Source organism: Ranitomeya imitator, chromosome 6 (assembly GCF_032444005.1).
Source record: "Ranitomeya imitator isolate aRanImi1 chromosome 6, aRanImi1.pri, whole genome shotgun sequence".
Taxonomy (NCBI): domain Eukaryota; kingdom Metazoa; phylum Chordata; class Amphibia; order Anura; family Dendrobatidae; genus Ranitomeya; species Ranitomeya imitator.
Genome location: NC_091287.1, coordinates 24,986,106 through 25,007,298, shown reverse-complemented (window position 1 = coordinate 25,007,298; position 21,193 = coordinate 24,986,106). Strand labels below are relative to the sequence as shown.

Sequence of the window (21,193 nt, the reverse complement as noted above, 5' to 3'; positions counted from 1 at the left end):
TTTCAAGGACCGGTCGCAGGAACTGCAGTATACGGTTGTACTTGTACACCGAGGTCCTTGAAGCGGCAGCACCACTACGGGTCTGTCCCTCCTTTTTCAGGCCCCTCCGGAAGCGGTCCTTCATGGAGCGCCATCTGGTCTTCAATTGTTTAACTGTGTATAAATTGAAAAAATAAAAAAGGTTTTAGATAATATATTGAAAACTATTACGCAACCGTGTGCAATCCCAATAGAAGACATCACAGGCGGTTGTGTAATCCTGGCATGATGGGTCACAGCAGCATTTTGGAAATACTTACGGAAACTAGCTTTGGCCTGGGAGGAAGCGCTGTCGAAGCCATCCCACAGCAATTGTGCCACCTCTATCCACAGACGCCGCAATATGCCCTGGTCCGCGTGCCGGGGGTCGTCACGGCTGTCCCACAACGGGCCCCGTGCTTCAATGGATGCCACCATCATGTCAATATTGAGTGGTTCATCCAGGGCCCGTTGTGAAACCTAGAAAAAATGGGAAATATTAATGTTTGAAAGATAAAAACAATGGTCCCTACCTCCTCCACCGCCACCTACTACACACAACACCACAACCTCCCACCACCCCCCATAACCGCAAAAACAAAAAAATAAAAAAAAAAAAAAGAAAAGGTTTGAAATAAATACTTACTCTCCGTCCTGCAGCCACAGCTTGGCCCCGTGGTCCCTGCTGCTGCTCCCTCTCTTCCTCCTGGTTCTCCTCCTCACTTGAAGAAGCCTGCAAAATAGTTGACCAAAAAGTTGAGTGAACCTACTACAAATGACAGCGAATATAGTAAGCAATAGTAGATCATGTACTCACCGGACTCCTCAGCGGTGGGGTGTGGCTGGAATCGCTGCCGCTGGCCATGACTAATGCAATTCTGAAATAAAGAACAAAATAACATTGATACTATGCTCCTATGCACAATCCAGCAATAAATAAAAATAAAAAAACCACAAAGAACATTGCACTCCAACTGAACTAACGCTGAGCAAACAACACTGCCACATTGATTAAATTAAAGAAACAATGGCAGAGACAACCCAATGCCAGAGTACAAAAGCCTAAAGATAAGAAAACTAATCTACAACAGACCCTATGTAGTAATCCCAAAAGAGTGTTTTGTTTTGTTTTTTTTAAAAAGTACAGTATGCACGGAGCAACACAAAAAACACAATAGTTTTTTGAAAGTAAAAAATTAACAACCCCCAAAAATTTAGGGCAGAAACATTAATAACACACCGTACTTTACAATAAAACCGACAGGGACGGAGACAATAAAAGGGCCATACAACGCCATACATCACAACCAGAAAACATACAACAATGTCTTTACACAACCACAGTGCTGAACATAATACACAACTTGCAATATAAATTATTACATTTAATAACAGGGCGCAGAATCATTCTATACCATAATTTACAATAAAACCGACAGGGACGGAGACAATAAAAGGGCCATACAACGCCATACAGCACAACCAGAAACATACAACAATGTCTTTACACAACCACAGTGCTGAACATAATACACAACTTGCAATAAAAAATTAATAAATGTAATAAAAGGGCGCAGAATCATTCTATACTACCATACTTTACAATAAAATCGACAGGGCCGGAGACTATTAAACGCCATCATATAACGCAAGAATAAAACATCACAACTGAATACAAAAAACACCACCAAACCAAAAAATGGAAACGAAAAATCTATCCTGTAACAATAATCAAGGCCGCAGACAATGAAACGCCATCCTATACAACGCCATACGTCACAACCAGACTAAAAATACCACAATATCTTTAACCACAGTGCAGAATATAAAACACAACTTGCAAAAATAATTTTAACCCCTTAGTGACCGCCAATACGCCTTTTAACTGACCTGAGATAAGAGACTTACATCCCCATACAGGTGACAATCCAGCAGCTGTCGGCTGTCCACTATAGCTGACAACTTGCTGCATCAGCCATGATCAGTGTTTGCACCGTCCAAATCTATTTAACCCCTTAGATGCTGCTGTCAGTAGTGACTACATCATTATAAATGGATAACAGAGTGTGGGGGTTTCCTCTTTATCCAAATTGGTGGTCTCAGATCGTGATTGTGCGGTCCTGATGTTTGTCTTGGCAATTCACAACCAAATAGCGGCCTTAGAGTCTGTAGGCTGTAGTAATCTGTTCAGAAGTTAGTGACATTTAGGTGGTAAAAATACACATTTTCATTTTTCTCATGCCATTTTGCATTAATTCCTGAAAATCACCCGAAGGGTTAACAAACTACCTGACTGCAGTTTTCAATATGTCAGGGGGTGCTGTTTTTAAAATGGTATCACTTGTGGGGATTTCCCTATATATAGGACCCCCAAATTCACTTCAAACATGGATAGGTCCCTAAAAAAATAGATTTTGTAAATTTCCTTGAAAAAAATTTAAATTGTTGCTACATTTTTAAACCTCCTAAAATCCTAACAAAATAAAATAACATTTTTCAAATGGTGCTGATGTAAAGCCGACATGTGGGAAATGTTATTTATTAATGTTTTGCTGTGGTATGACTATCGGGATTAAAGGGATAATCATTCAAAGTTTGAAAATTGCTACTTTTTTAACATTTTTTTCAAATTTCTGATACTTTTTATAAATAAACACAAAGCATGACAACCTAAATTTACCATTATCATAAAGTATAATGTGTCACGGAAAAACATTCTCAAAATCACTGGCCTTTGTTGAAGCATTCCAGAGTTATTACCACATAAAGTGACACTGGTCAGATTTCAAAAATTTGGCTCCGTCACTAAGGGGTTAAAAAACATGGAGAAAATGCACAGAATCATTCTATACTTACATCTCTGGACAGCGGATGAAAAGACAGTCTAGTCTGATGTGTAGCCTGCAGCAGAAGTGACAAACAATCCAACATTTTCTTTATATATGGGGGATGTTTTTCTCACTGTTTGCACTGTCTAGACACTTTTTTGTTTCATTTTATCTAACGACGCATGCGTCGCACAACGCACGCACGACGCACACCCGCGACGCAAGTGCGTTGTCAATAGGTTTCAATGGGAAATTGAACGCATTGACGACGCACGAGCGACGCAAGTGCGACGCGTGCGTTTTTTGGACGCTAGAAAAATGCAACAAGGTAGCGTCTCCGACGCCACCCAGGTGCGGTGAAACGACGCATGCGTTGTGCGTTTTACCGAAAACGCACGACAACGCAACGCATGCGTCCCCAATGATAAAGATAGGGGCGCATGACGCATGCGTTGTCGTGCGTCGGCGACGCTGCGTCGCATGACGCTAATGTGAACGTAGCCTTAGGAGCTCAGACATTTCCCTCTCACCATCTTGTGTCTGGCTGTAAGACAACTGACTGATCAAAAGGGGAGAGGCTCCTGCTGTAAAGACTGTTAGGACTCCTCCTGTCGGGTGTGTTGACCATCCAAGAATGGAGATAATCAAAAGACTAACCCCCGTGTTCTGTGGATTTCTACAAGATGGTTTGCCTCTGGAACTGGCTAAAATCTGAAATGCTGACAAATAAAAGAGAGGAGGGATACGAGAACATCTTTTGTGCACTTTCATCAAGAACTTATATTCTGGGAGTTTTCGATGTTTAGTGATTCTTCTATAAGGGTCTTCCAACAATGACGTATGGGTGTTCATAGACTTAGGCTAGTTTCACACTAGCGTTTTGAGGAGCTGCGGAGGGCTGCGGACTTCCTCTGTGAAGCCCCGCCCTCGGCCGCACCTCTGCCTCTAGCTCCGCCTACTTCTGCATGCGGCCTGTGTACCGATCTTTAACATTAGGTATGCAGGTCGTGCCGCTGTATGCGGATGCTTCCGCATGCGTCGTTTTGATGATGCGGAGTAATAAAAATTACTACAAGTTGCGTTCTACGCTGGTCGACGACGCATGCGGAAGCATCTGCATACAGCGGCACGACTTGCGTACCTAATGTTAAAGATAGGTACACCGGCCGTATGCAGGAGTAGGCGGAGCTAGCAGCAGAGGTGCGGCCAAGGGCGGGTCTTCACGGAGGAAGTCCGCAGCTCCTCAAAACGCTAGTGTGAAACTAGCCTTAAACAGGCAGCTGTAATCTGATCTCTCAGTATGCAGTTAAAGAATATGCATTCTTGATGAAACTGCATACTGAGAGATCAGATTACAGCTGCCTGTACAGCTGTAATCCGATCTCTCAGTATGCACTTGCTGAATATGGATTCTTGATGACACTGCATACTGAGAGATCAGATTACAGGTGCCTGTACAGCTGTAATCTGATCTCTCAGTGAGCTGGTTTATCTTGATCCTGGTGGATTTTAGCAGCTTTCCTCCAGAATTAGTGGGGGAAAAGGAAAAGTGTCTCATATGTGGAGAAACTAGCCGATTTCTCGTCTATCTCTAATGAGATGCATTACAAAGTGACTTGCAAAATTTAGAGAAACAGCAGCAGTCATTAAAGTGTTTTGCAATGAAATCAATTTTCTAAACGTTCAGCTCTGAGATTGAACCTCCCTCCTAGAGAGATTTTTTTTTTTTTTTACCCCGTGACTCCATTGCTTGAGCACACCTGGATATTGTGCCTCAGATGTGGCGGTAAATCCGGCGTGGTGAGCTTAGATTTTCATTTTTCCGTAGGAATGCAGCTTCTGTGAAGATCCGCGATTCGCCAGGACAGGAGTGTGTATCAGCTGCGACGCAGGGATGTGCAGAGCTTACTTTCATGTGACTTGTGCCCAGAAGGAAGGCTTGCTCTCAGAAGCCGCCGCCGAAGAGGTAAATTACCCGCCGCACTTCTTTTGAAGATTGCTTAACAAATTGTAAGCAAAGCATTAAGAAAAAAATAAGGCAAAACATTCTGCTAAAAAAAAATTAAGCCGTGATGTAGACAGAGGGGATAAAATCGCCCAGAGTGCGGCTGCCTGGTAAATGGCCTGGGATGAAAGTGCTGCTGCTCCAATGTCGCTTTACGAACTTAAGTGGAAACGTGACTTCTCATATCGTCCCGGTTATTCGCCCTATTCCATTATATTGCATGTGTTTTACTTTTCTTCTTTTTTGCTTAACTTTCAAACTTGGAAGTTTCTTGAATTAGTGGCAGTGGTTTTTCATCTCTTGCTATGTCGCCCTTGTTTTTATGCAGCCTCACCCTCTTCATGATGTCTTCTCACCTCTTTTGTTTCAGCCCCTATCGCACCTCTTCTGTTCAATGGCTTTTTGCTTTTGTTAAGATCACTTTACACCTGCAGACCGGCGTCACTAAACGGCTACTTGTTTGCTGCTAGAGCCCCTTTACACCTGCAGCCTGCAGACTAGCGTCACTAAACGGCTACTTGTTTGCTGCTAGAGCCCCTTTACACCTGCAGACTAGCGGCTCTAAACTGCTACTTGTTTGCTGCTAGAGCCCCTTTACACCTGCAGACTAGCGTCACTAAACGGCTACTTGTTTGCTGCTAGAGCCCCATTACACCTGCAGACTGGCGACACTAAACGGCTACTTGTTTGCTGCTAGAGCCCCTTTACACCTGCAGACTGGCGACACTAAACGGCTACTTGTTTGCTGCTAGAGCCCCATTACACCTGCAGACTGGCGGCACTAAACAGCTACTTGTTTGCTGCTAGAGCTCCTTTACACCTGCAGACCGGCGTCACTAAACGGCTACTTGTTTGCTGCTAGAGCCCCTTTACATCTGCAGACTGGCGGCACTAAACAGCTACTTGTTTGCTGCTAGAGCCCCATTACACCTGCAGACTAGCGGCACTAATCGGCTACTTGTTTGCTGCTAGAGTCCCTTTACACCTGCAGACTAGCGTCACTAATCGGCTACTTGTTTGCTGCTAGAGTCCCTTTACACCTGCAGACTAGCGTCACTAAACGGCTACTTGTTTGCTGCTAGAGCCCCATTACACCTGCAGACTGGCGACACTAAACGGCTACTTGTTTGCTGCTAGAGCTCCTTTACACCTGCAGACTGGCGGCACTAAACGGCTACTTGTTTGCTGCTAGAGTCCCTTTACACCTGCAGACTAGCGTCACTAAACGGCTACTTGTTTGCTGCTAGAGCCCCATTACACCTGCAGACTGGCGACACTAAACGGCTACTTGTTTGCTGCTAGAGCCCCTTTACACCTGCAGACTGGCGGCACTAAACGGCTACTTGTTTGCTGCTAGAGCCCCTTTACACCTGCAGACTGGCGGCACTAAACGGCTACTTGTTTGCTGCTAGAGCCCCTTTACATCTGCAGACTGGCGGCACTAAACAGCTACTTGTTTGCTGCTAGAGCCCTTTTACACCTGCAGACTAGCGGCACTAATCGGCTACTTGTTTGCTGCTAGAGCCCCTTTACACCTGCAGACTAGCGTCCCTAAACAGCTACTTGTTTGCCGCTAGAGTCCCTTTACACCTGCAGACCGGCGTCACTAAACGGCTACTTGTTTGCTGCTAGAGCCCCTTTACACCTGCAGACTGGCGTCACTAAACGACTACTTGTTTGCTGCTAGAGCCCCTTTACACCTGCAGACTAGCGGCACTAAACGGCTACTTGTTTGCTGCTACAGCCCCTTTACACCTGCAGACCGGCGGCACTAAACGGCTACTTGTTTGCCGCTAGACTCCCTTAACACCCGCAGACCGGCGGCACTAAACGGCTACTTGTTTGCCGCTAGAGTCCCTTAACACCCGCAGACCGTCGGCACTAAACGGCTATTTGTTTGCTACAAGAGCCCCTTTCCATCTGCAGACTGGCGGCACTAAACAGCTACTTGTTTGCCGCTAGAGCCCCTTTACACCTGCAGACTGGCGGCACTAAACAGCTACTTGTTTGCTGCTAGAGCCCCTTTACACCTGCAGACTGGCGGCACTAAACAGCTACTTGTTTGTCGCTAGAGCCCCTTTACACCTGCAGACTGGCGGCACTAAACAGCTACTTGTTTGCCGCTAGAGTCCCTTTACACCTGCAGACCGGCGTCACTAAACGGCTACTTGTTTGCTGCTAGAGCCCCTTTACACCTGCAGACTGGCGTCACTAAACGACTACTTGTTTGCTGCTAGAGCCCCTTTACACCTGCAGACTAGCGGCACTAAACGGCTACTTGTTTGCTGCTACAGCCCCTTTACACCTGCAGACCGGCGGCACTAAACGGCTACTTGTTTGCCGCTAGACTCCCTTAACACCCGCAGACCGGCGGCACTAAACGGCTACTTGTTTGCCGCTAGAGTCCCTTAACACCCGCAGACCGTCGGCACTAAACGGCTATTTGTTTGCTACAAGAGCCCCTTTCCATCTGCAGACTGGCGGCACTAAACAGCTACTTGTTTGCCGCTAGAGCCCCTTTACACCTGCAGACTGGCGGCACTAAACAGCTACTTGTTTGCTGCTAGAGCCCCTTTACACCTGCAGACTGGCGGCACTAAACAGCTACTTGTTTGTCGCTAGAGCCCCTTTACACCTGCAGACTGGCGGCACTAAACAGCTACTTGTTTGTCGCTAGAGCCCCTTTACACCTGCAGACCGGCGGCACTAAACAGCTACTTGTTTGCTGCTAGAGCCCCTTTACACCTGCAGACTGGCGGCACTAAACAGCTACTTGTTTGTCGCTAGAGCCCCTTTACACCTGCAGACTCGCGGCACTAAACAGCTACTTGTTTGCTGCTAGAGCCCCTTTACACCTGCAGACCGGCGGCACTAAACAGCTACTTGTTTGCTGCTAGAGCCCCTTTACACCTGCAGACTGGCGGCACTAAACTACTTGCTTGCTGATTGGCTGTTGTGGCCTATGTACACAGATGTAATAAATCACTCAGTGTACATAAGCTGCCATTGTTCTCGGCAGCACAGGTCCTGTTTACACAAGGAAATGTGCTGCAGGGAACCATCATCTTTAGTGCAAACCAGAAGTTCATTTCACCCTACAAACAAGAGTTTTGCTCTTTTGTGTTATGATCAGCAGCCCATTTAGATGTGCATTTAGCAATCATCTTGCAATGTTCACAATAATCATAAAGTGTAAATCGAGTTTCATGCCTATTCCCCATCCATTCCTATGGTTGCTTGCCTTCCCTATAGCTCACTACCCCATGTTGCAGCTTCGTTGTCCCTTTCTTGGTTCTTCCTCTAGCTGCGCTGCCTACTCTGCAGACACCCAATGGGGAGATGCTTTACCCTGCATCACTGCTTACATATAGTAAAAACAGTCAGCAAGTATAGAAGTGCAGCTGGCGCCCCACGCAGGGCCACATATAATGTACATCCACCACCTGAATAGGAATGTCACCGGCGACTCTTAATCTCTTCCGGCAGGAGATCGCGGATCCTTTCTTTGCCTATTGCAAGCAGCACGCAGACCGCTTCGACAGAAAATGGAAGAGGAAAAACTATCTGGCTCTACAGTCCTACTGCAAAGTGTCCTTGAAGGAAAGGGAGAAGCATCTCACGCCAGAAGCGCAGGTATTAATGGATCGTCAGTGATAATTCCCCATGAAAAGAGGCGCAGCATCCGCAAATCCACAGCTAAGGTCATTCACTTCACCGGGGACTTGTTATGTTTGATCATAGGAGTCTTTGAATGGGAGCATATATTTAGTCTGCATAAAATTACAAACGCTTCATTAAGCCTCTGAATGTCAATCTAATCATATGATGCCACAACATGTTCATTGCATCCTGTATTATACTCCAGAGCTGCACTCACTGTTCTGCTGGTGCAGTCACTGTGTACATACATTACATTACTGATCCTGAGTTACATCCTGCATTATACCCCAGAGCTGCACTCACTATTCTGCTGGTGCAGTCACTGTGTACATACATTACATTACTGATCCTGAGTTACATCCTGCATTATACCCCAGAGCTGCACTCACTATTCTGCTGGTGCAGTCACTGTGTACATACATTACATTACTGATCCTGAGTTACATCCTGTATTATACCCCAGAGCTGCGCTCACTATTCTGCTGGTGCAGTCACTGTGTACATACATTACATTACTGATCCTGAGTTATATCCTGTATTATACCCCAGAGCTGCACTCACTATTCTGCTGGTGCAGTTACTGTGTACATACATTACATTACTGATCCTGAGTTATATCCTGTATTATACTCCAGAGCTGCACTCACTATTCTGCTGGTGCAGTCACTGTGTACCTACATTACATTACTGATCCTGAGTTACATCCTGTATTATACTCCAGAGCTGCACTCACTATTCTGCTGGTGCAGCTGCACTCACTATTCTGCTGGTGCAGTCACTGTGTACATACATTACATTACTAATCCTGAGTTACATCCTGTATTATACCGCAGAGCTGTACTCACTATTCTGCTGGTGCAGTCACTGTGTACATACATTACATTACTGATCCTGAGTTACATCCTGTATTATACTCCAGAGCTGTACTCACTATTCTGCTGGTGCAGTCACTGTGTACATACATTACATTACTGATCCTGAGTTACATCCTGTATTATACTCCAGAGCTGCACTCACTATTCTGCTGATGGTGTCGTAGTGCCACATGGTCTATTGTAAACCTCAGAGCATAAAATATAATGGTCTGATATAATAATTTTATATTGCAGAGTGTCCACAGTGTAGCTGTAATAATCTGAATTAATGTGTGTTAGGGACAGCGGGGAACTGACATATAATCCGTCTGTTTTGTGACATTTTGTAGTCATCATCCCATCCCCGATCTTCATGAGTTACAGCCTATAATCTGCTGATGGTTTCTTAGGGAACCGTTTCTGTATCTCTTCAGGCTCGGATCTCCACCCGATTACAGCAGTACAGAGTGAAGTCGGAGCTGACTCGTAATACGAGACCCCAAGCCTGGGTCCCGAGAGAGAAGCTGCCGCGCCCGCTGACCAGCAGCGCCTCTGCCATACGGAAACTGATGCGCAAAGCCGAACTGATGGGGATCAGCACAGACATCTTCCCGGTGGATAATTCAGACACCAGCTCCAGTGTAGATGGCAGGAGGAAGCACAAGCAGCCCGCGCTCACTGCAGACTTTGTCAACTACTACCTGGGTAAGAGGAGTTTGTTCCCCTCGCCGTCTCTCGTGTCCTCCTCCGCCGTCTTTCTTGTCCTCCTCCGCCATCTCTCGTGTCCTCCTCCGCCGTCTTTCTTGTCCTCCTCCGCCGTCTGTCTTGTCCTCCTCCGCCGTCTGTCTTGTCCCTCCTCCGCCGTCTGTCTTGTCCCTCCTCCGCCGTCTGTCTTGTCCCTCCTCCGCCGTCTGTCTTGTCCCTCCTCCGCCGTCTGTCTTGTCCATCCTCCGCCGTCTGTCTTGTCCCTCCTCCGCCGTCTGTCTTGTCCCTCCTCCGCCGTCTGTCTTGTCCCTCCTCCGCCGTCTGTCTTGTCCCTCCTCCGCCGTCTGTCTTGTCCCTCCTCCGCCGTCTGTCTTGTCCCTCCTCCGCCGTCTGTCTTGTCCCTCCTCCGCCGTCTGTCTTGTCCCTCCTCCGCCGTCTGTCTTGTCCCTCCTCCGCCGTCTGTCTTGTCCCTCCTCCGTCGTCTGTCTTGTCCCTCCTCCGCCGTCTGTCTTGTCCCTCCTCCGCCGTCTGTCTTGTCCCTCCTCCGCCGTCTGTCTTGTCCCTCCTCCGCCGTCTGTCTTGTCCCTCCTCCGCCGTCTGTCTTGTCCCTCCTCCGCCGTCTGTCTTGTCCCTCCTCCGCGTCTCTTCTCCTTCTAGCTTGCTGCCTGTTTCCATGGCTCTCACACTACTCATCCTCCTTGCTTACTCCATTACCCTCTTTCCCATTATTTTATTTTTCAGTTTCTTTCATCCTTCTCTTCCTCTATCCTGACCTGCCCTCTCTCTCCCTCTGTCTCTATCTGTGGCCCGCGTGCTTTCTCTCCCTCTATCCATGGCCCGCGCTCTCTCCCTCTATCCATGGCCCGCGCTCTCTCTCTTTCTCCCTCTATCCATGGCCCGCTCTCTCTCTCTTTCTCCCTCTATCCATGGCCCGCGCTCTGTCTCTCTAACCATGGCCCATGCTCTCTCCCTATCCATGGCCGTGCTCTCTCACTCCCTCTATTCATGGCCCACGATCTCTCACCCTATCCATGGCCCGCGCTCTCTCCCTCTATCCATGGCCTGCGCTCTCTCCCTCTATCCATGGCCCATGCTCTCTCCCTATCCATGGCCGTGCTCTCTCACTCCCTCTATTCATGGCCCACGATCTCTCACCCTATTCATGGCCCACGATCTCTCACCCTATCCATGGCCCGCGCTCTCTCCCTCTATCCATGGCCCGCGCTCTCTCCCTCTATCCATGGCCCGCGCTCTCTCCCTCTATCCATGGCCCGCGCTCTCTCCCTCTATCCATGGCCCGCGCTCTCTCCCTCTATCCATGGCCCGCGCTCTCTCCCTCTATCCATGGCCCATGCTCTCTCCCTCTGCCTCTATCCATGGCCCGCGCTCTCTCCCTCTAGCCATGGCCCGCGCTCTCTCCCTCTATCCATGGCCCATGCTCTCTCCCTCTGCCTCTATCCATGGCCCGCGCTCTCTCCCTCTATCCATGGCCCGCGCTCTCTCCCTTTATCCATGGCCTGCGCTCTCTCCCTCTATCCATGGCCCGCGCTCTCTCCCTCTATCCATGGCCCATGCTCTCTCCCTCTGCCTCTATCCATGGCCCGCGCTCTCTCCCTCTATCCATGGCCCGCGCTCTCTTCCTCTATCCATGGCCTGCGCTCTCTTCCTCTATCCATGGCCCGCGCTCTCTCCCTCTATCCATGGCCTGCGCTCTCTCCCTCTATCCATGGCCCGCGCTCTCTCCCTCTATCCATGGCCTGTGCTCTCTCCTTCTATCCATGGCCTGCGCTTTCTCCCTCTATCCATGGCCCGCGCTTTCTCCCTCTATCCATGGTCCGCGCTCTCTCCCTCTATCCATGGCCCGCGCTCTCTCCCTCTATCTATGGCCCGCGCTCTCTCCCTCTATCCATGGCCTGCGCTCTCTCCCTCTATTTATGGCCCGCGCTCTCTCCCTCTATTTATGGCCCGCGCTCTCTCCCTTTATCCATGGCCTGCGCTCTCTCCCTCTATCCATGGCCCACGCTCTCTTCCCCTCTATCCATGGCCCGCGCTCTCTCCCTTCTATCCATGGCCCGCTCTCTCCCTTCTATCCATGGCCCGCGCTCTCTCCCTTCTATCCATGGCCCGCGCTCTCTCCCTCTATCCATGGCCCGCGCTCTCTCCCTTTATCCATGGCCTGCGCTCTCTCCCTCTATCCATGGCCCGCGCTCTCTCCCTCTATCCATGGCCCATGCTCTCTCCCTCTGCCTCTATCCATGGCCCGCGCTCTCTCCCTCTATCCATGGCCCGCGCTCTCTTCCTCTATCCATGGCCTGCGCTCTCTTCCTCTATCCATGGCCCGCGCTCTCTCCCTCTATCCATGGCCTGCGCTCTCTCCCTCTATCCATGGCCCGCGCTCTCTCCCTCTATCCATGGCCTGTGCTCTCTCCTTCTATCCATGGCCTGCGCTTTCTCCCTCTATCCATGGCCCGCGCTTTCTCCCTCTATCCATGGTCCGCGCTCTCTCCCTCTATCCATGGCCCGCGCTCTCTCCCTCTATCTATGGCCCGCGCTCTCTCCCTCTATCCATGGCCTGCGCTCTCTCCCTCTATTTATGGCCCGCGCTCTCTCCCTCTATTTATGGCCCGCGCTCTCTCCCTTTATCCATGGCCTGCGCTCTCTCCCTCTATCCTTGGCCCGCGCTCTCTCCCTTTATCCATGGCCCGCGCTCTCTCCCTTTATCCATGGCCCGCGCTCTCCCCCTTTATACATGGCCCGCGCTCTCTCCCTTTATACATGGCCCGCGCTCTCTCCCTCTATCCATGGCCCACGCTCTCTTCCCCTCTATCCATGGCCCGCGCTCTCTCCCTTTATCCATGGCCCGCGCTCTCCCCCTTTATACATGGCCCGCGCTCTCTCCCTTTATACATGGCCCGCACTCTCTCCCTCTATCCATGGCCCACGCTCTCTTCCCCTCTATCCATGGCCCGCGCTCTCTCCCTCTATCCATGGCCCACGCTCTCTTCCCCTCTATCCATTGCCCGCGCTCTCTCCCTCTATCCATGGCCCGCGCTCTCTCCCTCTATCCATGGCCCGCGCTCTCTTCCCCTCTATCCATGGCCCGGGCTGTCTCCCTCTATCCATGGCCCGCGCTCTCTCCCTCTATCCATGGCCCACGCTCTCTTCCCCTCTATCCATGGCCCGGGCTGTCTCCCTCTATCCATGGCCCGCGCTCTCTCCCTCTATCCATGGCCCGCGCTCTCTCCCTCTATCCATGGCCCATGCGCTCTCCCTCTGCCTCTATCCATGGCCCGCTCTCTCTCCCTTCTATCCATGGCCCGCTCTCTCTCCCTTCTATCCATGGCCCGCTCTCTCTCCCTTCTATCCATGGCCCGCGCTCTCTCCCTTCTATCCATGGCCCGCGCTCTCTCCCTTCTATCCATGGCCCACGCTCTCCCTCTATCCATGGCCCACGCTCTCTCCCTCTATCCATGGCCCACGCTCTCTTCCCCTCTATCCATGGCCCGCGCTCTCTCCCTTCTATCCATGGCCCGCTCTCTCCCTTCTATCCATGGCCCGCGCTCTCTCCCTTCTATCCATGGCCCGCGCTCTCTCCCTCTATCCATGGCCCGCGCTCTCTCCCTTTATCCATGGCCTGCGCTCTCTCCCTCTATCCATGGCCCGCGCTCTCTCCCTCTATCCATGGCCCATGCTCTCTCCCTCTGCCTCTATCCATGGCCCGCGCTCTCTCCCTCTATCCATGGCCCGCGCGCTCTCTCCCTCTATCTATGGTCCGCGCGCTCTCTCCCTTTATCCATGGCCCGCGCTCTCTCCCTCTATCCATGGCCCGCGCTCTCTCCCTCTATCCATGGCCCGCGCTCTCTTCCTCTATCCATGGCCTGCGCTCTCTTCCTCTATCCATGGCCCGCGCTCTCTCCCTTCTATCCATGGCCCACGCTCTCCCTCTATCCATGGCCCGCGCTCTCTCCCTCTATCCATGGCCCGCGCTCTCTTCCCCTCTATCCATGGCCCGCGCTCTCTCCCTTCTATCCATGGCCCGCTCTCTCCCTTCTATCCATGGCCCGCGCTCTCTCCCTTCTATCCATGGCCCGCGCTCTCTCCCTCTATCCATGGCCCGCGCTCTCTCCCTTTATCCATGGCCTGCGCTCTCTCCCTCTATCCATGGCCCGCGCTCTCTCCCTCTATCCATGGCCCATGCTCTCTCCCTCTGCCTCTATCCATGGCCCGCGCTCTCTCCCTCTATCCATGGCCCACGCTCTCTCACCCTATCCATGGCCCGCGCTCTCTCCCTCTATCCATGGCCCGCGCTCTCTTCCTCTATCCATGGCCTGCGCTCTCTTCCTCTATCCATGGCCCGCGCTCTCTCCCTCTATCCATGGCCCACGCTCTCTCCCTCTATCCATGGCCCGCGCTCTCTCCCTCTATCCATGGCCCGCGCTCTCTCCCTCTATCCATGGCCCGCGCGCTCTCTCCCTCTATCTATGGTCCGCGCGCTCTCTCCCTTTATCCATGGCCCGCGCTCTCTCCCTCTATCCATGGCCCGCGCTCTCTCCCTCTATCCATGGCCCGCGCTCTCTCCCTTTATCCATGGCCCGCGCTCTCTCCCTTTATCCATGGCCTGCGCTCTCTCCCTCTATCCATGGCCCGCGCTCTCTCCCTTTATCCATGGCCCGCGCTCTCTCCATCTATCCATGGCCCGTGCTCTCTCCATCTATCCATGGCCCGCGCTCTCTCCCTCTCCCTCTATCCATGGCCCGCGCTCTCTCCCTCTATCCATGGCCCGCTCTCTCTCCCTTTATCCATGGCCTGTGCTCTCTCCCTCTATCCATGGCCCGCGCTCTCTCTCTTTATCCATGGCCTGCGCTCTCTCCCTCTATCCATGGCCTGGTCTCTCTATGTTGCTCGGTCTCTTGCTCACCCGCTGTATCTCTCTCACCCGCCATTTCCTGTGTATATTTTGGCATTCACCTGTCAATCACTGCAGCTTCGCCCCCATCAAAAGCATTTTGTGATTTTTCTATATTTTTTTTGTATATCAGAGAGGAATATGCGGATGATGCAGTTGCAGGAAAACATGGCCGAGCAAAAGAACATAAAGGACAAATTAGAAAACGAGCAGGAGAAGCTGCACATCGAGTATAACAAGGTTGGTAGTGTCTCACATCAGCGCTGCGCCGCTCGCCGCCCGGAATATTAATGCAGAGATGTGCCGGCCGGCCGTGATTTATGTGTTTCTGCTTTGAAGGATTATTTTGTGTTATCCCTTTGAAATCTGCTTTATCAGCGGCTTTACAATGACAAGCCCCAGACTCCGGGGTGTCCGCCAGTAAAACAGACCATTGATAACTCACAGCCCATGCAGTCCCCATATCACTTCTGCATCTCACTCGTTTCTATAGATAGAAATGAAATAATACGGTTATAAAAGGGTCCAAGAGGACGGTGACGTCCCTGATCAGAGACTTGTAATAGATGTGTGTGTGTGGGAGACATGAGAAGGGTGGATGGGTATGAGAAGGGTGGATGGGTGCGACTGTGCTAGAGGTGGCTCATACATGGCTGCAACGAGCATTCAGATCGCTATACAGAGATAACAGGATAGATCTGCGATAGATGGACCAATCTGCGAAGATCAATATCAGCTACATGGTTGGATGCAGACAAGATCAATGTATGGAGATGGTTGGGCCGAGCTGAGAGATATGGTCTATCCGCGGGAGGGCTGGGTCTGTCCGCGAGAGGGGTGGGCTGGATGAAAAGTAAATGTAGAGGTTCACAATATATAGGAATGGATTGGAGCTCGATGGGTTAATTGTGTGAGAGACCTACCTGTCTGGTACATACACACTACATTTCTGAATAGATTTAAGGTGGAAAGTGATGCAAAGTTGAAGTCTAAATGGCAAAAGTGTTTGCACCCTTGATAAGTGTCACCTAATTTAAACCTCCTCCGTTGGACGCTGATTATGTAGCCATGTCCTTTCCATACATGGAGATCTGCTCGATTAGTGACTTTCTTCATGGCTCCTCCACGTTTGTTCTTCATGGCTCCTCCACGTTCGTTCTTCATGGCTCCTCCACGTTCGTTCTTCATGGCTCCTCCACGTTCGTTCTTCATGGCTCTTCCACGTTTGTTCTTCATGGCTCTTCCACGTTTGTTCTTCATGGTTCCTCCATGTTCGTTCTTCATGGCTCCTCCACGTTCGTTCTTCATGGCTCCTCCACGTTCGTTCTTCATGGCTCCTCCACGTTCGTTCTTCATGGCTCCTCCACGTTCGTTCTTCATGGCTCCTCCACGTTCGTTCTTCATGGCTCCTCCACGTTCGTTCTTCATGGCTCCTCCACGTTCGTTCTTCATGGCTCCTCCACGTTCGTTCTTCATGGCTCCTCCACGTTCGTTCTTCATGGCTCCTCCACGTTCGTTCTTCATGGCTCCTCCACGTTCGTTCTTCATGGCTCCTCCACTTTATTCACAGCCTCAGATCTCGTCACAATAACTGAGCTGCCAAATGCTGAAGTAAAATAACTGTGAATATCTCCATCCCCAGTGCAGCGCATTTTTACTTTTCTTGTGGCGGTTCTCATGAAGACGGCCCTTTTTCTTCCAAAAAGGTCAGCTTTAGTACAGGACATAATTTATGGATGTTATTGCAATGGATAATACAAGAACTGTTCTTTTATTTGTAGCTCTGTGAAGCTCTGGATGATCTGCAGAACGTCAGCAGCAACCTGAGGAGTGAGGGGCAGAATATCTGGGTCATGATGTGTAAAGTTGCCGGCCAGGTATGTCTTTTCTTATGTACATATTTATATACTTTGCATAATTTATATACACATTATACAAATTTATGTATTGGATTTATTTATTTAATTTATTTACCTTGGAAAAGGTGTTCCCGGTATTCTGTAGGTCTTGTGGGGTGTTCCCGGTATACGGCATGTCCTGTGGGGTGTTCCCAGTATACTGCGGGTCTTGTGGGGTGTTCCCGGTATACTGCGGGTCTTGTGGGGTGTTCCCGGTATTCTGCAGGTCTTGTGGGCTGATCCTTGTATATGGCAGGTCTTGTGTGGAGTTCCCTGTATACGGCAGGTCTTGGGTGTTCCTGGGTTACATCAGGTCTTATGTGGTGTGTTCCCTGTATACGGCATTTATTGTGGGGAGTTCCCTGTATACAACAGGTCTTGTGGGGAGTTCCCTGTATACAACAGGTCTTGTGGGGAGTTCCCTGTATACAACAGGTCTTGTGGGGAGTTCCCTGTATACAACAGGTCTTGTGGGGAGTTCCCTGTATACAACAGGTCTTGTGGGGAGTTCCCTGTATACAACAGGTCTTGTGGGGAGTTCCCTGTATACAACAGGTCTTGTGGGGAGTTCCCTGTATACAACAGGTCTTGTGGGGAGTTCCCTGTATACAACAGGTCTTGTGGGGTGTTCCCTGTATACGGCAGGTCTTGTGTGGAGTTCCCTGTATACGGCAGGTCTTGTGTGGAGTTCCCTGTATACGGCAGGTCTTGTGTGGAGTTCCCTGTATACGGCAGGTCTTGTGTGGAGTTCCCTGTATACGGCAGGTCTTGTGGGGAGTTCCCTGTATACGGCAGGTCTTGTGTGGAGTTCCCTGTATACGGCAGGTCTTGTGTGGAGTTCCCTGTATACGGCAGGTCTTGTGTGGAGTTCCCTGTATACGGCAGGTCTTGTGTGGAGTTCCCTGTATACGGCAGGTCTTGTGTGGAGTTCCCTGTATACGGCAGGTCTTGTGTGGAGTTCCCTGTATACGGCAGGTCTTGTGGTGTTCCCTGTATACGGCAGGTCTTGGGTGTTCCTGGGTTACATCAGGTCTTATGTGGTGTGTTCCCTGTATACGGCATTTATTGTGGGGTGTTCCCAGGTATACTGCGGGTCTTGTGAGGTGTTCCCTGTATACGGCGTTTATTGTGGGGAGTCCCCTGTATATGACAGGTCTTGTGGGGAGTTCCCTGTATACTGCGGGTCTTGTGGTGTGTTCCCTTTATACGGCAGGTCTTGGGTGTTCCTGGGTTACATCAGGTCTTATGCGGTGTTCCCTGTATACGGCAAGTGTTATCGGGTGTTCTTGGTATACAGCAGGTCTTATGAGGGTGTTCCCTGCATACTTATTCTTGGAATAGCTGAGTTCGGTGCACGACTCTGTTGTCTGTGCACACTAAGTGAAACCCTCCATAAGGTTCTAGCAATACAGGTAAATCAGTGAACCAGGGCACCAGACGTCATCTTTTTGGTAGCTTTATTAGTACAGAAAAATCACAATGTTTTGGCAGAGCAGGCCCTTTATTAAGCCATAAAAATAATTGATATGCATCCATAGAGCACATCAGGGACGTCATTGGTCGGTGATTACACAGGAGCTGCCAGCAGAGGATCTTGATGATTTGACCAAGTGCATTCAGTGGTAGAGATGGGGGGACCCCCTGGATATTCGGATTCAGCGGGTTCGGCTGATCAGTTACAAGTCCGTGTTTGGTGTCTGCTCCCGAATAGCAGGTGTTCAGTACGGACATCAAACTTTACTCTTCGGGTTCGCCCCTCTCTGTTCAGCGGCAGAACCTTCCTAAGATGACCATTAATGACCTCGGTGATAGCAGCCGAGGGTGGAGGTGCGGGATCAGAAATCAGGATATTTTGTTTCCATTTTTTTCATCATTTCCAGATGACGAACACGCCATCATCCTGTGATTTCCATCATCGCACGGCTTTTCCTTTTGCTGTTACTATGTCCGTGTTGAGCAATGTTGCTTCTGTCTGAACCGAAGATGAAATATTGTTGACATAAAACCAGAAAACTCCATTCCATTACATTTTACTGGATTTTTATGTATAGATCAAGAGGATAAACTTGTAACCGTCGGCTTTCAGAATTCTGCCATTTTTATTTACAAACTTGTCATGTAGCGCGACAGACGTCGTGCTCCCCTCGCCTGTGACAGTGCCGGAGTTCATGGCCACTCACATCCCCAAAGGCCGATCACTTGTCCAAAGTTATTCCGAATTTGTGTTCTGACGTTCAGACTGACATCTTCAGTTTTATAAGGCTGAAAACTTCCAACTGCTCATGTTTTCTTCTCCAAGTAACTAATGGAAAAAAGTTGTAAAAGTCTACTATTTTATGCATAGCTGAGACTTCTAGTCCCTCTTCTGCTCCCCTATAATACTGCCCCTATGTACAAGAATATAACTACTATAATACTGCTCCTATGTACAAGAATATAACTACTATAATACTGCTCCTATGTACAAGAATATAACTACTATAATACTGCTCCTATGTACAAGAATATAACTACTATAATACTGCCCCTATGTACAAGAATATAACTACTATAATACTGCTCCTATGTACAAGAATATAACTACTATAATACTGCCCCTATGTACTAGAATATAACTACTATAATACTGCCCCTATGTACTAGAATATAACTACTATAATACTGCTCCTATGTACAAGAATATAACTACTGTAATACTGCCCCTATGTACAAGAATATAACTACTATAATACTGCTCCTATGTACAAGAATATAACTACTATAATACTGCCCCTATGTACTAGAATATAACTACTATAATACTGCCCCTATGTACTAGAATATAACTACTATAATACTGCTCCTATGTACAAGAATATAACTACTGTAATACTGCCCCTATGTACAAGAATATAACTACTATAATACTGCCCCTATGTACTAGAATATAACTACTATAATACTGCTCCTATGTACAAGAATATAACTACTGTAATACTGCCCCTATGTACAAGAATATAACTACTATAATACTGCCCCTATGTACAAGAATATAACTACTATAATACTGCTCCTATGTACTAGAATATAACTACTATAATACTGCCCCTATGTACAAGAATATAACTACTATAATACTACTCCTATGTACAAGAATACAACTACTATAATACTGCCCCTATGTAGAAGAATATAACTACTATAATACTGCTCCCTATGTACTGGAATATAACTACTATAATACTGCCCCTATGTACAAGAATATAACTACTATAATACTGCTCCTATGTACAAGAATATGACTACTATAATACTGCTCCTATGTACAAGAATATAACTACTATAATACTGCTCCTATGTACAAGAATATAACTACTATAATACTGCCCCTATGTACAAGAATATAACTACTATAATACTGCCCCTATGTACAAGAATATAACTGCTATAATACTGCCCCATGTACAAGAATATAACTACTATAATACTGCTCCTATGTACAAGCATATAACTACTATAATACTGCCCCATGTACAAGAATATAACTACTATAATACTGCTCCTATGTACAAGAATATAACTACTATAATACTGCTCCTCTGTACAAGAATATAACTACTATAATACTGCTCCTATGTAAAAGAATATAACTACTATAATACTGCTCCTCTGTACAAGAATATAACTACTATAATACTGCCCCTATGTACAAGAATATAACTACTATAATACTGCTCCTATGTACAAGAATATAACTGCTATAATACTGCCCCATGTACAAGAATATAACTACTATAATACTGCTCCTCTGTACAAGAATATAACTGCTATAATACTGCTCCTCTGTACAAGAATATAACTACTATAATACTGCTCCTATGTACAAGAATATAACTACTATAATACTGCTCCTATGTACAAGAATATAACTGCTATAATACTGCCCCATGTACAAGAATATAACTACTATAATACTGCTACTATGTACAAGAATATAACTACTATAATACTGCCCCATGTACAAGAATATAACTACTATAATACTGCTCCTATGTACAAGAATATAACTACTATAATACTGCCCCATGTACAAGAATATAACTACTATAATACTGCTCCTCTGTACAAGAATATAACTGCTATAATACTGCCCCATGTACAAGAATATAACTACTATAATACTGCCCCATGTACAAGAATATAACTACTATAATACTGCCCCATGTACAAGAATATAACTACTATAATACTGCTCCTCTGTACAAGAATATAACTGCTATAATACTGCCCCATGTACAAGAATATAACTACTATAATACTGCTCCTATGTACAAGAATAT

General features: G+C 48.3%; 1 protein-coding gene across 10 annotated transcripts in view; it reads left to right on the top strand.

Annotated features, from left to right (window-relative positions):
* The window catches only part of PHF14 (PHD finger protein 14), a 263,915-nt gene that overhangs the window by 44,048 nt on the left and 198,674 nt on the right, over nucleotides 1-21,193 (top strand). For 7 of the 10 annotated variants that reach the window (XR_011313933.1, XR_011313934.1, XM_069729334.1 and 4 more), the window contains exons 7-11: nucleotides 4,675-4,812; nucleotides 8,338-8,484; nucleotides 9,776-10,070; nucleotides 15,110-15,216; nucleotides 16,758-16,853. Coding sequence is in view for 7 of the 10 variants with exons in the window: in XM_069729334.1 (XP_069585435.1) it covers nucleotides 4,675-4,812; nucleotides 8,338-8,484; nucleotides 9,776-10,070; nucleotides 15,110-15,216; nucleotides 16,758-16,853 (783 nt within the window). In the remaining 3 variants the exon portion in view is untranslated. The remainder of the gene's footprint in view (nucleotides 1-4,674; nucleotides 4,813-8,337; nucleotides 8,485-9,775; nucleotides 10,071-15,109; nucleotides 15,217-16,757; nucleotides 16,854-21,193) is intronic. The other 3 variants (XR_011313935.1, XM_069729337.1, XM_069729335.1) reach the window with 1 other exon arrangement.